A 13,624-nucleotide genomic window follows, 5' to 3' on the forward strand; every position below is an offset into this window, starting at 1 on the left:
AGAGGGAGAAGCAGGCTCCATGCACCGGGAGCCCGACGTGGGATTCGATCCCAGGTCTCCAGGATCGCGCCCTGAGCCAAAGGCAGGCGCCAAACCGCTGCGCCACCCAGGGATCCCCTCTTTTGGGATTCTGAGTTAGGATCTGTGGCTGGGTGGGTTCAGAACCCAACCTAAGGTTAGGGTGAGAGCCCAGGAGCTTGGAGGGTCCTAGCTGCCGGTAGTGTAGAGGCCTGCCCAGAGGGCGGAGTTGAGAGCACACATTGGGATGAGGTTTAGGATTGGTGTTCAGGAGGGTGATGAATGTTGCTTGGCTCAGGGGGTTGTTTGGATTTCTCCTGCTCCTGCTATCTGCGAGGCTTCCAAATAGCGTGGGTCCCTCCACTGTCCCATATCCTTTGGGATTTAGAGCCAGGTTTGGGGGCTGGATCAGGTCAGAACCAAACCTAGGGTTAAGTTTAGGGCCCAGAACCCTGAAGGTCCTATCTGCCAGCAGTTAAGAGGTTTGCCTGGAGCCCTGAGTTGAGAGCTAAAGTTAGAGTGAGGCTCAAGTTTAGGGTTGGTGTTTAGTGGGGCGCTGAACCAGGGCTTGTGTCAGGATTTCTCGTGCTCTAGTTATTTTCTGGTTAGGGTTAGGGCTAGGATAGAGTTAGAATGGAATATCCTATTTAAAAAATCATAACAGGGGATTCCTGGGTGGCTCAGCAGTTTAGCGCCTGCTTTTGGCCCAGGGCGTGATCCTGGAGTCGGGGGATCGAGTCCCGCATCAGGCTCCCTGCATGGAGCCTGCTTCTCTCTCTGCCTGTGTCTCTGCGTCTCTCTCTCTCTCTGTGTCTCTCATGAATAAATAAATAAAATAAAATAAAAAATCATAACAATGTCAAGTCATATGGAAACACAGTTTTTTGGTAACTCATAGGCTGATTGTGATGATTTTCCACCCTGTGTAATCAAATTAAGGGCGTATATGATAATAATACATAATACATTTCCAGGATAGCTAAAACTCATTCATTTAATAAACATTCAGTGAGCATTTCCTTTGAAGGCTTTATGTTCAGGGAAGTAAAGGATATAAGAAGGTAAAATACATGGTGTCAGTTGTCAACCCAGTTAAGTAGCAAAGATCTCTATAAATAAAAATGCCACATAAGTCAAGAAATACAAATTTGAGAGCAGCCCCAGTGGCCCAGCGGTTTGGCACCGCCTTGGGCCCGGGGCGTGATCCTGAAGATCTGGGATTAAGTCCCACGTCGGGCTCCCTGCATGGAGCCTGCTTCTCCCTCTGTCTGTGTCTTTGCCTCTCTGTCTGTCATGAATAAATAAATATTAAAAAAAATACAAATTTGAGCTGTCACAAACATCAGATGTTCCCACGTGAGTTGTAGGACCATAGCTGAATTCCCAGGAAAGGAGCATCACTGTGGCTTAAAATGGCTAGGGATGCTTCACAGCGTGAAAAGTACTTTGGGCTTTGGAAAGGAATGGGAATTGCCAAGCTTTCTTGCTAAAGCATTATAATTAGAAACCAATAAAATAGGGTGTATCTGTACTTACCTTACACCCACACTATAATATTATACGTTAGGTCAAAGAGCGAGTCCTCGAGTAAAATCAGGGAAAACATTACCATCACTGGAAACGATTATAAACACAAATTCTAATGTTAGATTTTGCTATTAGGAAGTCCTTCATCCTTAGTAAAATTAGTTTCCACAGAGTAGTGGGAATTGGATCCAAGGAACAAGCTGAACAAATGGGAGTTGAGGACGTAGACTTCAAGAGAATGTTACTCTTCCAGAATTCTTTGGAGGTAAGATGGAAAGGAGATGGAGGGCAGAAACCAGATGGAAAGAACGGGTAAAAAGAGGGGTCATGATATTTGAGAGATCTGAGCATGATTGTAATTTGAATGAAAAGGAACTTGTAGAAAGAGGGAAAATTTATGAAACCAGGGCCCAAAGGAGACAGAAAAGGTGGGCCTTGAAAAAAATATCGTTTCTCAGAAACTAAGGGAGTAAGGGAATGGTTATAAATAACTTTATTAAAAAAATAAAAATAAATAAATAACTTTATTGCTCTGAAGTTGAGGCTTCTTGCTATATGGCCTCAATTATTTTGTGAGGTAGGAGGGAATTAAAAAGGGGGCTTAAAGAGAATGGAGACAGTTTGAAATATACCACTGACTATAGACAAAGCTATCTATCAATGGTGGTGTTAACTACCAAACTGAGTTTGGAAATCATGAAAGTATAGCTTTATGATTGTTCCTAGTATCTTAGCTGAAAGGCTTATAGGGCCAGGCCTATGATGAGACTGATCCAGAATTGTGAGTCGGATGACAGATAGAGGAGAAAGACAAGGATGCAGGAAATTGATGGCAGGTCATTGATGCCACGCAGAATATAGCACTGTTCTAGAAACACCAGAGAGATACCAGGAAAGGAAAATATGGCACGGTACTGAAAGCACTGGTGAGAGATTGGGTCATGTAACCAATTAAAAGATCAAGGCCAGATATGGAAGGAAGTGGGGTCAAGAATCAACTGGAAGAAAAGGCAGTATTATAGGAATAGAGCTCTGGGGTGAGATTCTGGATCAGGATTATTGGGGGTAATATGGATGGGAGAGGAAGGGTATTGAAATCACTCCGAACGACTGTATAACGAAGTAGAGAAGATGGTCAAGGGAATGAGTTGAAATGGCCTTGGAACTGTGATACTTAGGTATTTGACAGAGCATCCACATGAATGTTGAAATCTCCTAGAAAATGATAAAACAGAGGGATCCCTGGGTGGCGCAGCGGTTTAGCGCCTGCCTTTGGCCCAGGGCGCGATCCTGGAGACCCGGGATCGAATCCCACGTCGGGCTCCCGGTGCATGGAGCCTGCTTCTCCCTCTGCCTGTGTCTCTGCCTCTCTCTCTCTGTGTGTGTGACTATCATAAATAAATAAAAATTAAAAAAATAAAATCTTAAAAAAAAAAAAGAAAATGATAAAACAGAGATTTGAAGGGTTAACATGATCCAGATACAAAGACAAGAAAGCCTCGCAATCTCTGATAATCAGTCCATCTATACCATACAGCTTTTTGCCACTTTACTAATGGCATCTTATCCACTGGAGTGGTTTCTTTTTCAGGACACTGTATTTCACTTGAGGGATACAGGGATGGCAGTTCTAATTCCTGGAATTGGTAAATGATCTCAAACATGTACCTTCACCATCTTAAAGGTACACTTCCTCACTGCAAAAGGAAATCCAAAAGCCAGCACAACAGGGGCTTATGAAAAAAAAAAAAAAAAAAGTAAGTTTGAAACATAAAGCACTGTCAGCATGATGTCATATGTATATCAAAAGGGATAAACAAATACTGTATAAATTGCATAGTTTAGAAATACTCATATTTCATTCCAACAATTCTTTCTTCTAAGGGAGTTCTAAATAGCATAAGGCTTTTAACTTCATTAATAGCTCTCTGGGTAGAACAGTAGGATCCAGGAACACACCATACATAGTCTAGTTTGCCTTGAAACAAAAAAACTGGGTTTAAGTTCCTGCTCTAACATCTACAAGTCTGTAACCTGAACTCCTAAGTCAGCACTTGCACTACTACTAGCTGGGTGCCCTTTAGCATGTCATTTAACATCTCTGAGACATGAATCTTCATCTCTAAAGAAGGGATAATAGCTACATAGGAGTAATCACAAAGGGTAATTAATATTTTAGATATTATTGGATCCACTTTTCCACCTGAAAAATTATGTCACATATCCTGGTGATCTTCCCTTCATTTTTTCATTCTTGGTAAATCAGAAAAACGCCATTTTTAGATTTTTAAGGAATCCCTACACCCAATGTGAGGCTCGAACTCACAGCCCCAAGATCAAGAGTTGCATGCTCCACTGAATGAGCTGGCCAGGCACCCCTGTAAACCTTTACTTTAAATGAATATATCCATAAACCACACAGGATTTACATTAATACATGAAATACGTCATTTAACTTGTTTTTTTTTTTAATCACCACAGTTTTGGAAAGTAATTCTTGATCCACTTAATGCTGGCTTATTCATTTTAATTGTACAGCATTCCATTAAATGAATATAGCACACCTTATCCATTCTTATGTCACAGAGACTTTATTTCCAAATTTCATTATTATAAACAATGCTGTGACGAACATTCTTGCATGTCCCTCTGGCAAATAGGTAGGATGTTTACAGGGTATTTATATATATGTGTGTGTGTGTGTATCCTAGTGGAATTGCTGGTTCATAGGGGTATGCACGTTTAATTTTAGTAAATGAATATTGCCAAATTACCCTCATACCAATTAATACTCCCAAAGACGGTACCTGAGAGTTCCTATGTTGTTTTTCAACATCCTTGCCAATATTTGATATTCAGACTTCTAAAATGTTACCAGCTCAACTGACAAGAATTATAATACTTTGATTTTGACCCTGTTGTTCCTAATCATTGAAAAACTTAAAAAAAAAAAAAAAAAAAAACCTTTCTGACTCACCAACATTATAATTGTCTAACTTTTTAACTATTATTTCTTGGTCTCTTTTGCTAGCTTCTCTTCCCCTAGCCACTTCCCTTGGCAAGTGCAAGTCATCTTTGTTTATTTGCTTTTGAGCAGTCTTATCCAGGCTACACTACTCACAACTAATTCTTCAAAATCTACAAGTCACCTCTCTCCTAAATTTCAGACCCATATGCCCAGTGGCCTAATCTTATGGGATTTACATGTCCTATAAACACCTAAAATTCATTCTGAAAAGACTCTGCTTTTCCCAATTTCTTCTCCCAACTCTGTTTAATGATACTGTCAAAGACAAAGTATTTCACGCCCAAACCTGGATGTCATTAACTTTTACTTCTCCATGCACTATCCTCTCCCCTCCAACAAGTCAGCTAATCTAGGTCCTACCTTCTTAACATCTCTAGTATCTTGCTCTCCTCCCTATACTTACTGTGTTTGTCCTCACCACTTTTTCCCAGAGGTTATATCGATCAGAAGCAAGCACTTTGGAGATAAACCCACCTGGGGTTAAATGCAGATTTTTATCACTTATAAACTGTGCCACCATGAGCAAATTATGATCCTCAAGTTTTCTGTTAAATGGAAACGATATCTACGTTGTATGGACTCTTCAAGGATTAAATAAACTATCAAATGGAAAGTGCTCACTACATTGCCTGGCACACAGGAAGAGCTCAGTGGTAGCTCTTCATTAGCTCAACTTGAGTCTTGTGATTAGTTTCAGTGCCTCCAATCTTGCTCCCCACCCTCACAATCACATTGCTAGCAAAATTCTCTCACCTTTCTCTACTTCTTCATAGCTATCCTGTCTACACATAACCAAACCCAGTCTTAGTAAGTCATCTAACAACTTTAATCTGAGCCCCAGCCTCATTTCCTAGATCCTCTTCTCAGTACTTTACATAGTCCCTGAATACATATTTCATGTACCTGTGCCTTTACATACATACTGTCTAGGACACTGGTCTCTTATCTCTCCAAGCTCTAGTGAACATTCTGTTTAGCATTTCCTAGTTTATCCAAAAATAAATGAATACCATCTCTAGGCATTTATAAATTACTGCTGCACTCATTTCTTGATTTGTCTGTCTCGTTTACTAGCCTGTAAAAAATGTGGAAGCAAGGACTATGTCATCTATTCCTAATATGAAACACAGTCCCTGGGGTGCAGTAGGTACTCATTAATTACTGGATGGATAAAAGGGAGGGTATTAGGACTGGCCTAATTCCACATCTTCTAAGTAACTTTAAACTGTAGCATCAAGCAATCTGTCGTTTGCTAACATGAGTAAAGTTTCCATGAATGTCAAAATGATCATGGAGGATGGAGGTATTACAGGTTGTTTTCTCTGATGTGAGAAAAAGCAAAACAATGTAAAGTTCTCACAAGTGTAAAGTAAAATACTAGGGAAAAAATTAAAAATTGAGCTATTAATATCTAGAAAATTATAAACTATTCCTGAATATGCTGGCCCAATGTACCGCAGTCAACAAATAAGGATAACCAAGTCAAATACTTACAAATAGAAAGAACAGGGGTACCTGGGTGGCTCAGTTGGTTCACCTGAATTCAGCTCAAGTCAAGATCCTGGAGTCCTGGGATAGAGTCCCATGGCGGGCTCCCTGCTCGGCGAAGAGTCTGCCTCTCCCTCTGCTCTTCGCACCCACCCACCCAGCAACCTCGTCTTCTCTCTCAAATAAATAAATAAAAATCCTTAAAAACCAAAACAAAAAAGAAAATCTTTTTTGCAAATATTTGTATTTATAATGAATGCTTACTATGTGCCGGGCCTTGTGGTAATCACTTTCTATACAGTATATACATTACTTAATCCTTCCAACAACTATGAACTAGAAATTATCTTGCCTAAGGCACCTGAGCCAGGCGTTAAACCTAATTCTATCTGATCTAAAAGCTTATGCATCAAGTACATCACACTATTGTACCAAGCCACAAAGTTGGCATTTAATCACAAGGTTCAGATAAAAGTAACTAACATATAAGGCTAGATAGACTTCTATGTGAAGAGATAAGGCAATTTAGACTTTCCAAGTTTGCAAAAGTGAGGGATGATCATCCAACTCTATGAACTCAAAAATGGCAAAGAGCAGTATCAAAACCAGACTCATTTATTAAATCCTTCAACCAGCCAAGAACAAGCTAGACAGAATTGAGGATTGTCTATAAAACAATTCCTATTAAAGAAAAACACTAGATTGGATAGATTTGGGATACCAACCCAGAATGTTATTTCAACAGATCTCACAACGCAGGTTTTAGTTTGATATAAGATTGTGTATTATGTAAATCTCCTTTCCAGGTTATACATGAAGAGGCCAACATTTAGCTTTGAATGCTGTCTGTCCAAGAATCATGGCTCCTTTCACATCTGAGATTTGTAACAATAATCCATTTATGTAAAATGTAGTCCTTTAGGGAGAAAAAACATGTATTTGATTGAGGGTTAGGTATGTATGGATTTCCAGCACTCATTCTTTTAAAAGTCGGACTCCATGCTTTGCTTTGGTACTCATCCACTCAAAAACTCAAGCATCTATCTATCCATGGCAATTTTTAAAAAAGATTTTATTTATTCATTTATTTGTTCAGACACACACACAGAGAGGGGCAGAGACACAGGCAGAGGGAGAAGCAGGCTCCATGCAGGGAGCCCAACATGGGACTCGATCCCAGGACCCAGGATCACACCCCGGGCTGAAGGCAGCACTAAATCACTGAGCCACCCGGGCTGCCCATATCCATGGCAATTTTATTTTAAAAGTTGCTTTAATGGAGACAAGTTACTATGACATCCAACAAAACTATGAAGTGATTTTTTTTTTACCCTTTGAATACCAGCATCTCATGTAGTATAGTAGCAGCAGGACTTACGTAGAGAAAGGCATGGACTTTCAAAGTTCAAACATAAGTTCTTCCCCTTAATGTAAGATAGGGGAAAGTTAATCTTTTTGTACTTACAGTTACCTGCTTCTTTTAATCTAAGGAAAAAACTCAATACTATAAAGCATTTTTAAAATTCATCAAGGACAGTGGGCCTCAACTTTGGATGCACCTTAAAATCACTGGGGATTGAGGGGAGCGGAGATAATGACCCATGCCCAGGCCTGACTCCAAATCATTCTCTCAGTAGGTAGGCCCAGGCATTGAGGGTTTTTTGTTTCTTAAACAGGTCCCCTGGAATTCTAATAAACAAACAGTGTTAAGTTTATGACTTGAAAGGATTCAGTTGCCTATCCTAAGCAAAGACCAACTGTGGACCACAGCTGCTGGTTGTGATGAACACTAGCTGTAGGTCATGTGTCTAGAAATAACCACTGCAGACTCTACCCTGGTGTCTCCTTGCTTGTAATCACTTAAAGTAGAGATAATAGGCTAGAAACAACAGAGCTTTCTAGGGAGGTGGTTGGTGTGTGTGCTACCCATCCCCTCAAACTGAAAGATGAAAAGCAACTAATGAATGACAGAGAATGACAGTCTCTGTGGTATTCCACTAGATGTGATGTTACCTGGGTGGCTGGTTGCTAAAGACATGAAGGATGAGTAGATTCACTGCCAACTTATGCGACAATGAACAGGAAACTGAAAAAGTTAGAGGATGGTCCTCCAGTCATCTGCTTCCTACAACGCCAGTCACAATCATTCCATTGACAAACTATAGGGAAAAAACAAAAATTAGATGTGAGAAATGTATTCAACATAAGTAAAATATAATGGACCTGTGGTACTTTGAGGAAATTCTTCAAGACCAACAAAGAGTCAAAAGATGAACAATAATACTCTAAATCAGATCTAAGCAAACTATGCTAACAGTAAACAATGCTGAGTACATGTTCTCAATACTTCTATTACTGTTATTAATGCATAATTTTTTATTAAGTTAATGAAGGGAAGAATTAGTATTTTGTATTCCATAGTTCAAACTTAAGCATTTGGGAGATGTTATTTACTTCTTTAAATGGTTCCTTTTTCATTTTTAAAGATATCAATCAGCAGTCTAACTACTTGAAAATAGTTTGAAAGATGAAAAGTGGAGCTAGGGCAGCCCCGGTGGCGCAGCGGTTTAGTGCCGCCTGCAGCCCAGGGTGTGATCCTGGAGACCCAGAATCGAGTCCCACGTCAGGCTCTCTGCGTGGAGACTGCTTCTCCCTCTGCCTGTGTCTCTGCCTCTCTTTCTCTCCCTGCATCTCTATGAATAAATAAAATGTTAAAAAAAAAAAAAAAAAGAAAAGTGGAGCTAATTTAAGTATTCATAAGTAATGAAGAAACACCAGTGTTTTGGAACAACACTTTAGAAAACCCAGCACCTATCTCAACTGTGATGAAACATCAAGCACTAGGCAATGGACCTGATACACTTGCAGATAAAAGTAAACGAGTGGCAGATTCATAAGAGCTCGTTACGAAACTACAGTAGACTAGAAAGATAACAGAAAGGTGTGGATAAAGGCTTCTTGTTAAGACAATGCACAAGTAACTAGATATAGAAAGCAAATGTAATTATCAGCTGAAAGCAAGCCATGGGGCCCAAATCCTATTCCCCAAATCTCTTTGCTCTTCTGTTTCTAAATGAGATACTTTGTACTTATTGAGACCAAGTTGATTTAGCAACACCAGAATCTTTATGTATCACCAGAAAATTTTCATCACATTCAAGATCACTTTTTCAATTAAAAATTGTACCACTTGTGTGAATACAGAGGTTAAAATAGGCACAAGGCCTAATATAAAAAAAGGTTAAGAACTCCATTACAGTCTTCCTTAGATTGCCATGTATCTACTTTTGCTACAAGCCACCTTGAAATAAAGTCTATATTGTTTTTGGCACCTAGAACTCAATAGAAAGCAGTCAAACATTAAGATTGCAAGCTTGTGTACCATTGGCAATTTATAAAAGTTCTAACTTAAACAGTACCATTTTTTTCTTCTGGTTACTATCAGAAGATGGTGTCATTTCAAAGGCAACTGGAGGGACCCCTGGGTGGCGCAGCGGTTTGGCGCCTGCCTTTGGCCCAGGGTGCGATCCTGGAGACCTGGGATCGAATCCCACGTCGGGTTCCCGGTGCATGGAGCCTGCTTCTCCCTCTGCCTCTCTCTGTGTGTGACTATCATAAATTAAAAAAAAAAAAAAAAGTTCAAAGGCAACTGGATTAACTGAGGCTGGAAACCCTGAAGACCCACTTTCTACCACACACTGCTCCCTATCCTGCCCATCTTTGTATTGTAAAAGGGGTAGGTCTTTTTTTTTTTTTTTAAAGAGTAGGTCTTGATGGAGGTAGCAGTGTTAATTAAGCTGTACAACATACAGTATGTAACCGATACTCTTCTGCTTCACTGAAATGAGCATTTTCTCCAAAACCTCCTGCATACTATCAAAACTTAATATCCACCCTGTAGATTGCATACTAAAAGGTGAAAGTGCAATTCAATAAAGAACAATGATCTTTTCCAAAAATGTTTTATTGCTACAAGTAGTGATATTTCTAGTCATCAAAATCGGAACACAACTTAAGATTTCGGCTCCCTATGGGGCAATACAGCCATTTCATGTGACTTTGTTTTAATTTAGGTTTGGCAGTGGATTCAACAAAGTTTAGATAGTAGCTGAATGGAATCAAGAAACCTTGCCTGTAACTTAAAGTGGAGCAGGAGCTAGAACAGGAGACTGCCTACCATCTGACAGGTCAGTCTTTCTTTGAACTCTCAAGAATTATTTAAAAATTTAAGGCTAGTAATTACTCAGACAAGTATACAGGTATCTTATAAGAAAATTTAATACTTCACTTTTTACCTTTTCCCAAACAGATGCTACACATGGCAACTGGAATATTCCTAAAAAATTGTGCAGGAGAGAGACTTCCCTGAATTTATCACCACCTACCTGAAACTAAACCACACTCTTCTGGCCTCTTCTTACAATCACAGCTTTCATTTCGTAGCTCTAACAGCAACACACCATGGGGTACAAACATCACTGGAAAACAAGGTCCTGATAAAACCCACAGAAAAGCTGTTCACTAATATTGGGACTACTTTTAGCCATGCTATTATAGATCACGCTTTATTTTTGTGCATAATAAATACAGAAAAATGTTGAAAATGCATGACTCAACTATCTAATTAAAGCTGAGTAAACTAACCTAGTCAGATTTTAATTTTTAAATGAGAAATGACAAGAGTAGTAAATATAAAGAAAAACAAAAATAACTTTACTTTCCTATGTTAATACAGGTCAAGGGACCCTTTCTTCTGAAAAGGGTTGATAACACCAGTTCTCAGCAATAAACATAAGGCACTTGTTTAGAATACAACATCACTGCATTCCCCCCCCCCCCACTTGTTTTTCTAACCCTGTTTTCCCCCACAGTATCATTTGGAATTAAAAGAGTGAATGAGGCAAATGTGAGATGATCCAGTTGATACTACTCAGAGCAAGACAGTACAGTACAATGTTTTAGGGGTGCTGTCTGGACATAAAATGAACCCATTCAAGGTCCTCTGACACCAGACAATGTATCCACTATCAAGTAAACCTGAAAGAAAATAAAATATTTATTCAATAGTTCCAGTAAAATTGGGTCAGAGTACAATATACACGTTAGGAATTTATCTCCTCACGGGTGGCATCCGCATCAAGAGTTCTGAATATTTATGAATTTTCATTCTAAGACAATCTACATCATTTGAACATCAAGACAAATATATGAATTTCATTTCAATATACAGTAGAGTTTGAACATAATTCACACACACTCCCCCTATTATATGGCTGGTGCCTCCTCCCAACACCTCAGCAGTGGCAGAGGTAGCACTAGTGTTCTTTCCCAACAATGAGAACTTCAGTTGCCACTCATAGGAGAAGTTGAAAAAGTTTTTTTGTTTGTTTGTTTTTTTTTTGCCATCTGTTAAGATGTTCCTGAGACAGGGCCAGTTAAGAAAACATGACAAAGCACTGGAGTTCAGTTTGTACTTCTCTTTACATCACTAAATCGTTGGACTGGGACGCAGAATGCAGGTCACGTACTATGAAAAGTTGAGTTTAGCACAACTGATCAATCAGTAGAAGGATAAGGTCTCCTGAAAATTCCCTTTAGAATGTATTTCCTATAAACTAAAAGTACCACAAAAGGTCAATTATATATACAATTGACTAATTTACTTAATTTACTCAGATCTTGCAAATGCAATGAGAATACTGAGCATGAGGCCAGTTCTCAGTAGCTAGGTTTAACATTTTAAGGCTCATATTATCTCCATCAAAATTGCAGTTTTCAGTTTTCCTTAAAAATTATGAGTTAGGAACTACATTCATAGTACCTGCCACCATCCTAGCCCTCAATGAAATCTTAATGCAGGAGGAGCAGGACACCTACACCTGCATTATGGAGTTCCCCTGACATCGGCACTCAGCCCATTCTCAATGCTCCCATCTGAACTAGTTTATAGCACATTACATTGCCTCTGGCTTGCACCTCTGTTTCCACCTGTGTATTTTCACAGAAGCCCAACACAGATTAGTTGAAATATTCACACAACTGTTTTTCAAAACAATTTATTGCATCATATTTGGTACCTTATGTTTGACAACAAAAAGGAAATTACATCTGTAACTGCAGGAAAAAGAAGCTGGTCTGTTATTGAAAAAAAAATCTTGGGCCCTTTAAAAATTACAAAGTCTTGGGCTTGCCTGAAACAACTGAGCAAGAAATATATTCTTAGAAATGTAGGGCTTCAAGTATTACAAACCTGTGACACTGTGGAAAAATTCCAGAGGTATCTAAACTGCAGCACTTTTTTTTCTGCATAACGTGAACAAGGCCTGCTGAGGTTTTTAACTATTAGTCTCTTGATCAGTCATAGAATGGTAGTCAGGAGTTCTGCTCTTTAACTTCAAGCCATGGTAGATTTTCTTTTTTTCACTCTTGGGTGAAAAAATTCATGCGTGCTAATTAGTTGGTGCCACATCACAGTGCATTTGGTTCTTGCATTACAGTTTTAACAAGTTTGGCCAAAACAATGCTGAAAGGTTTGCATTGCTATTTTAGTTCTTCAAGTTTTAGTTAAAATTGAGATTGTTCCAACTGGTTCCTTCAGTTAAAAACTGTGGTACAAGAACACCAAACTGATCATGTACAGTGAATTTTGGAAACACAACAAGCGTATTGAACACCCTCTAGGTTTCTTATAATTCTGCTTGGTATCTATATGTCCCAGCTCTACAACATCAAGCATCTGTTGTAGGTTTCTCTGTAAATAGTGATTCACATTGCATACTTCCTATGGTCAGAATCAACCCCGTAACAAAATCAGTCAGATGCTAAAGCCCCAACAACTCTTTGTGCTCAGTGAAAGAATCCAGTGCTAAAACAGCGTTTATGCTGTCTGAGATATAGTAAAATCTCACAAGACAAATTTTAAAGTAATATTTCTGCCACACACCTGCTTCGTTAGCTGTAACAGCCTCCAGATTTTATATAAATTAGTTAAAAAACATGGGTGGGTAGGTAGGAATAGAATAAGGTATCTTTTTTTAATCCCTCAATTTTAGCAGCTTTTAATTTTTTAAGAAACTGAACCTATATCCTGTAATATGTTAGATATTTTATATATACTTTTTCAGCAGGATAAAAAACGTAAAACACTATTTGAAGGCAAGAACATTTACTCTTCTCATTCTGTGTAAGTTAGAGCAATGCAGCAGGTGCGTGACAAAAATATTATACACTAGATATGGTCCAAAGTCATTCCATTTGCTTGTTTAATGATGTTCAAATTTCATTGGCCAGTTCTTCAGTTTCTGCAGAACTATCTCCATTAACTGTGATCTTCATATCCTCTTCATATCCAGGAGGCATGAAAGCCAAAGCATAAGGGAAAAGCTTATGACAATTTGCTCTATAAACTTCAGCAGCTTCTTTACAGTCTCCTAGGCTACCATCACACAAGGCTTCTAATACCTCCATACATGTCTAAAGAAAGAGAAAAGGTCATGTTATAACTTGTCCAAAAAGAAGTTTTTACTATGAATTCATTAGACATTTCATTATCCACAGATTTTC

General features: G+C 38.9%; 1 protein-coding gene and 1 long non-coding RNA gene across 4 annotated transcripts in view; one reads left to right on the top strand and one right to left on the bottom strand.

Annotated features, from left to right (window-relative positions):
- Positions 1–10,772, top strand: part of LOC144291460 (uncharacterized) — a 33,233-nt gene extending 22,461 nt beyond the window's left edge. The window contains exons 2-3 of the long non-coding RNA XR_013358726.1: positions 10,135–10,248; positions 10,371–10,772. This is a non-coding gene — a long non-coding RNA (uncharacterized LOC144291460). The remainder of the gene's footprint in view (positions 1–10,134; positions 10,249–10,370) is intronic.
- Positions 10,608–13,624, bottom strand: part of NAA15 (N-alpha-acetyltransferase 15, NatA auxiliary subunit) — an 83,928-nt gene continuing 80,911 nt past the window's right edge. For all 3 annotated transcript variants that reach the window (XM_077860986.1, XM_077860985.1, XM_077860987.1), the window contains exon 20: positions 10,608–13,534. In XM_077860986.1, coding sequence (XP_077717112.1) covers positions 13,334–13,534 — 201 coding nt within the window. In that variant the 3' untranslated portion in view covers positions 10,608–13,333. The remainder of the gene's footprint in view (positions 13,535–13,624) is intronic.

Source organism: Canis aureus, chromosome 20 (genome assembly GCF_053574225.1).
Source record: "Canis aureus isolate CA01 chromosome 20, VMU_Caureus_v.1.0, whole genome shotgun sequence".
In the NCBI taxonomy this organism is placed as follows: Eukaryota; Metazoa; Chordata; class Mammalia; order Carnivora; family Canidae; genus Canis; species Canis aureus.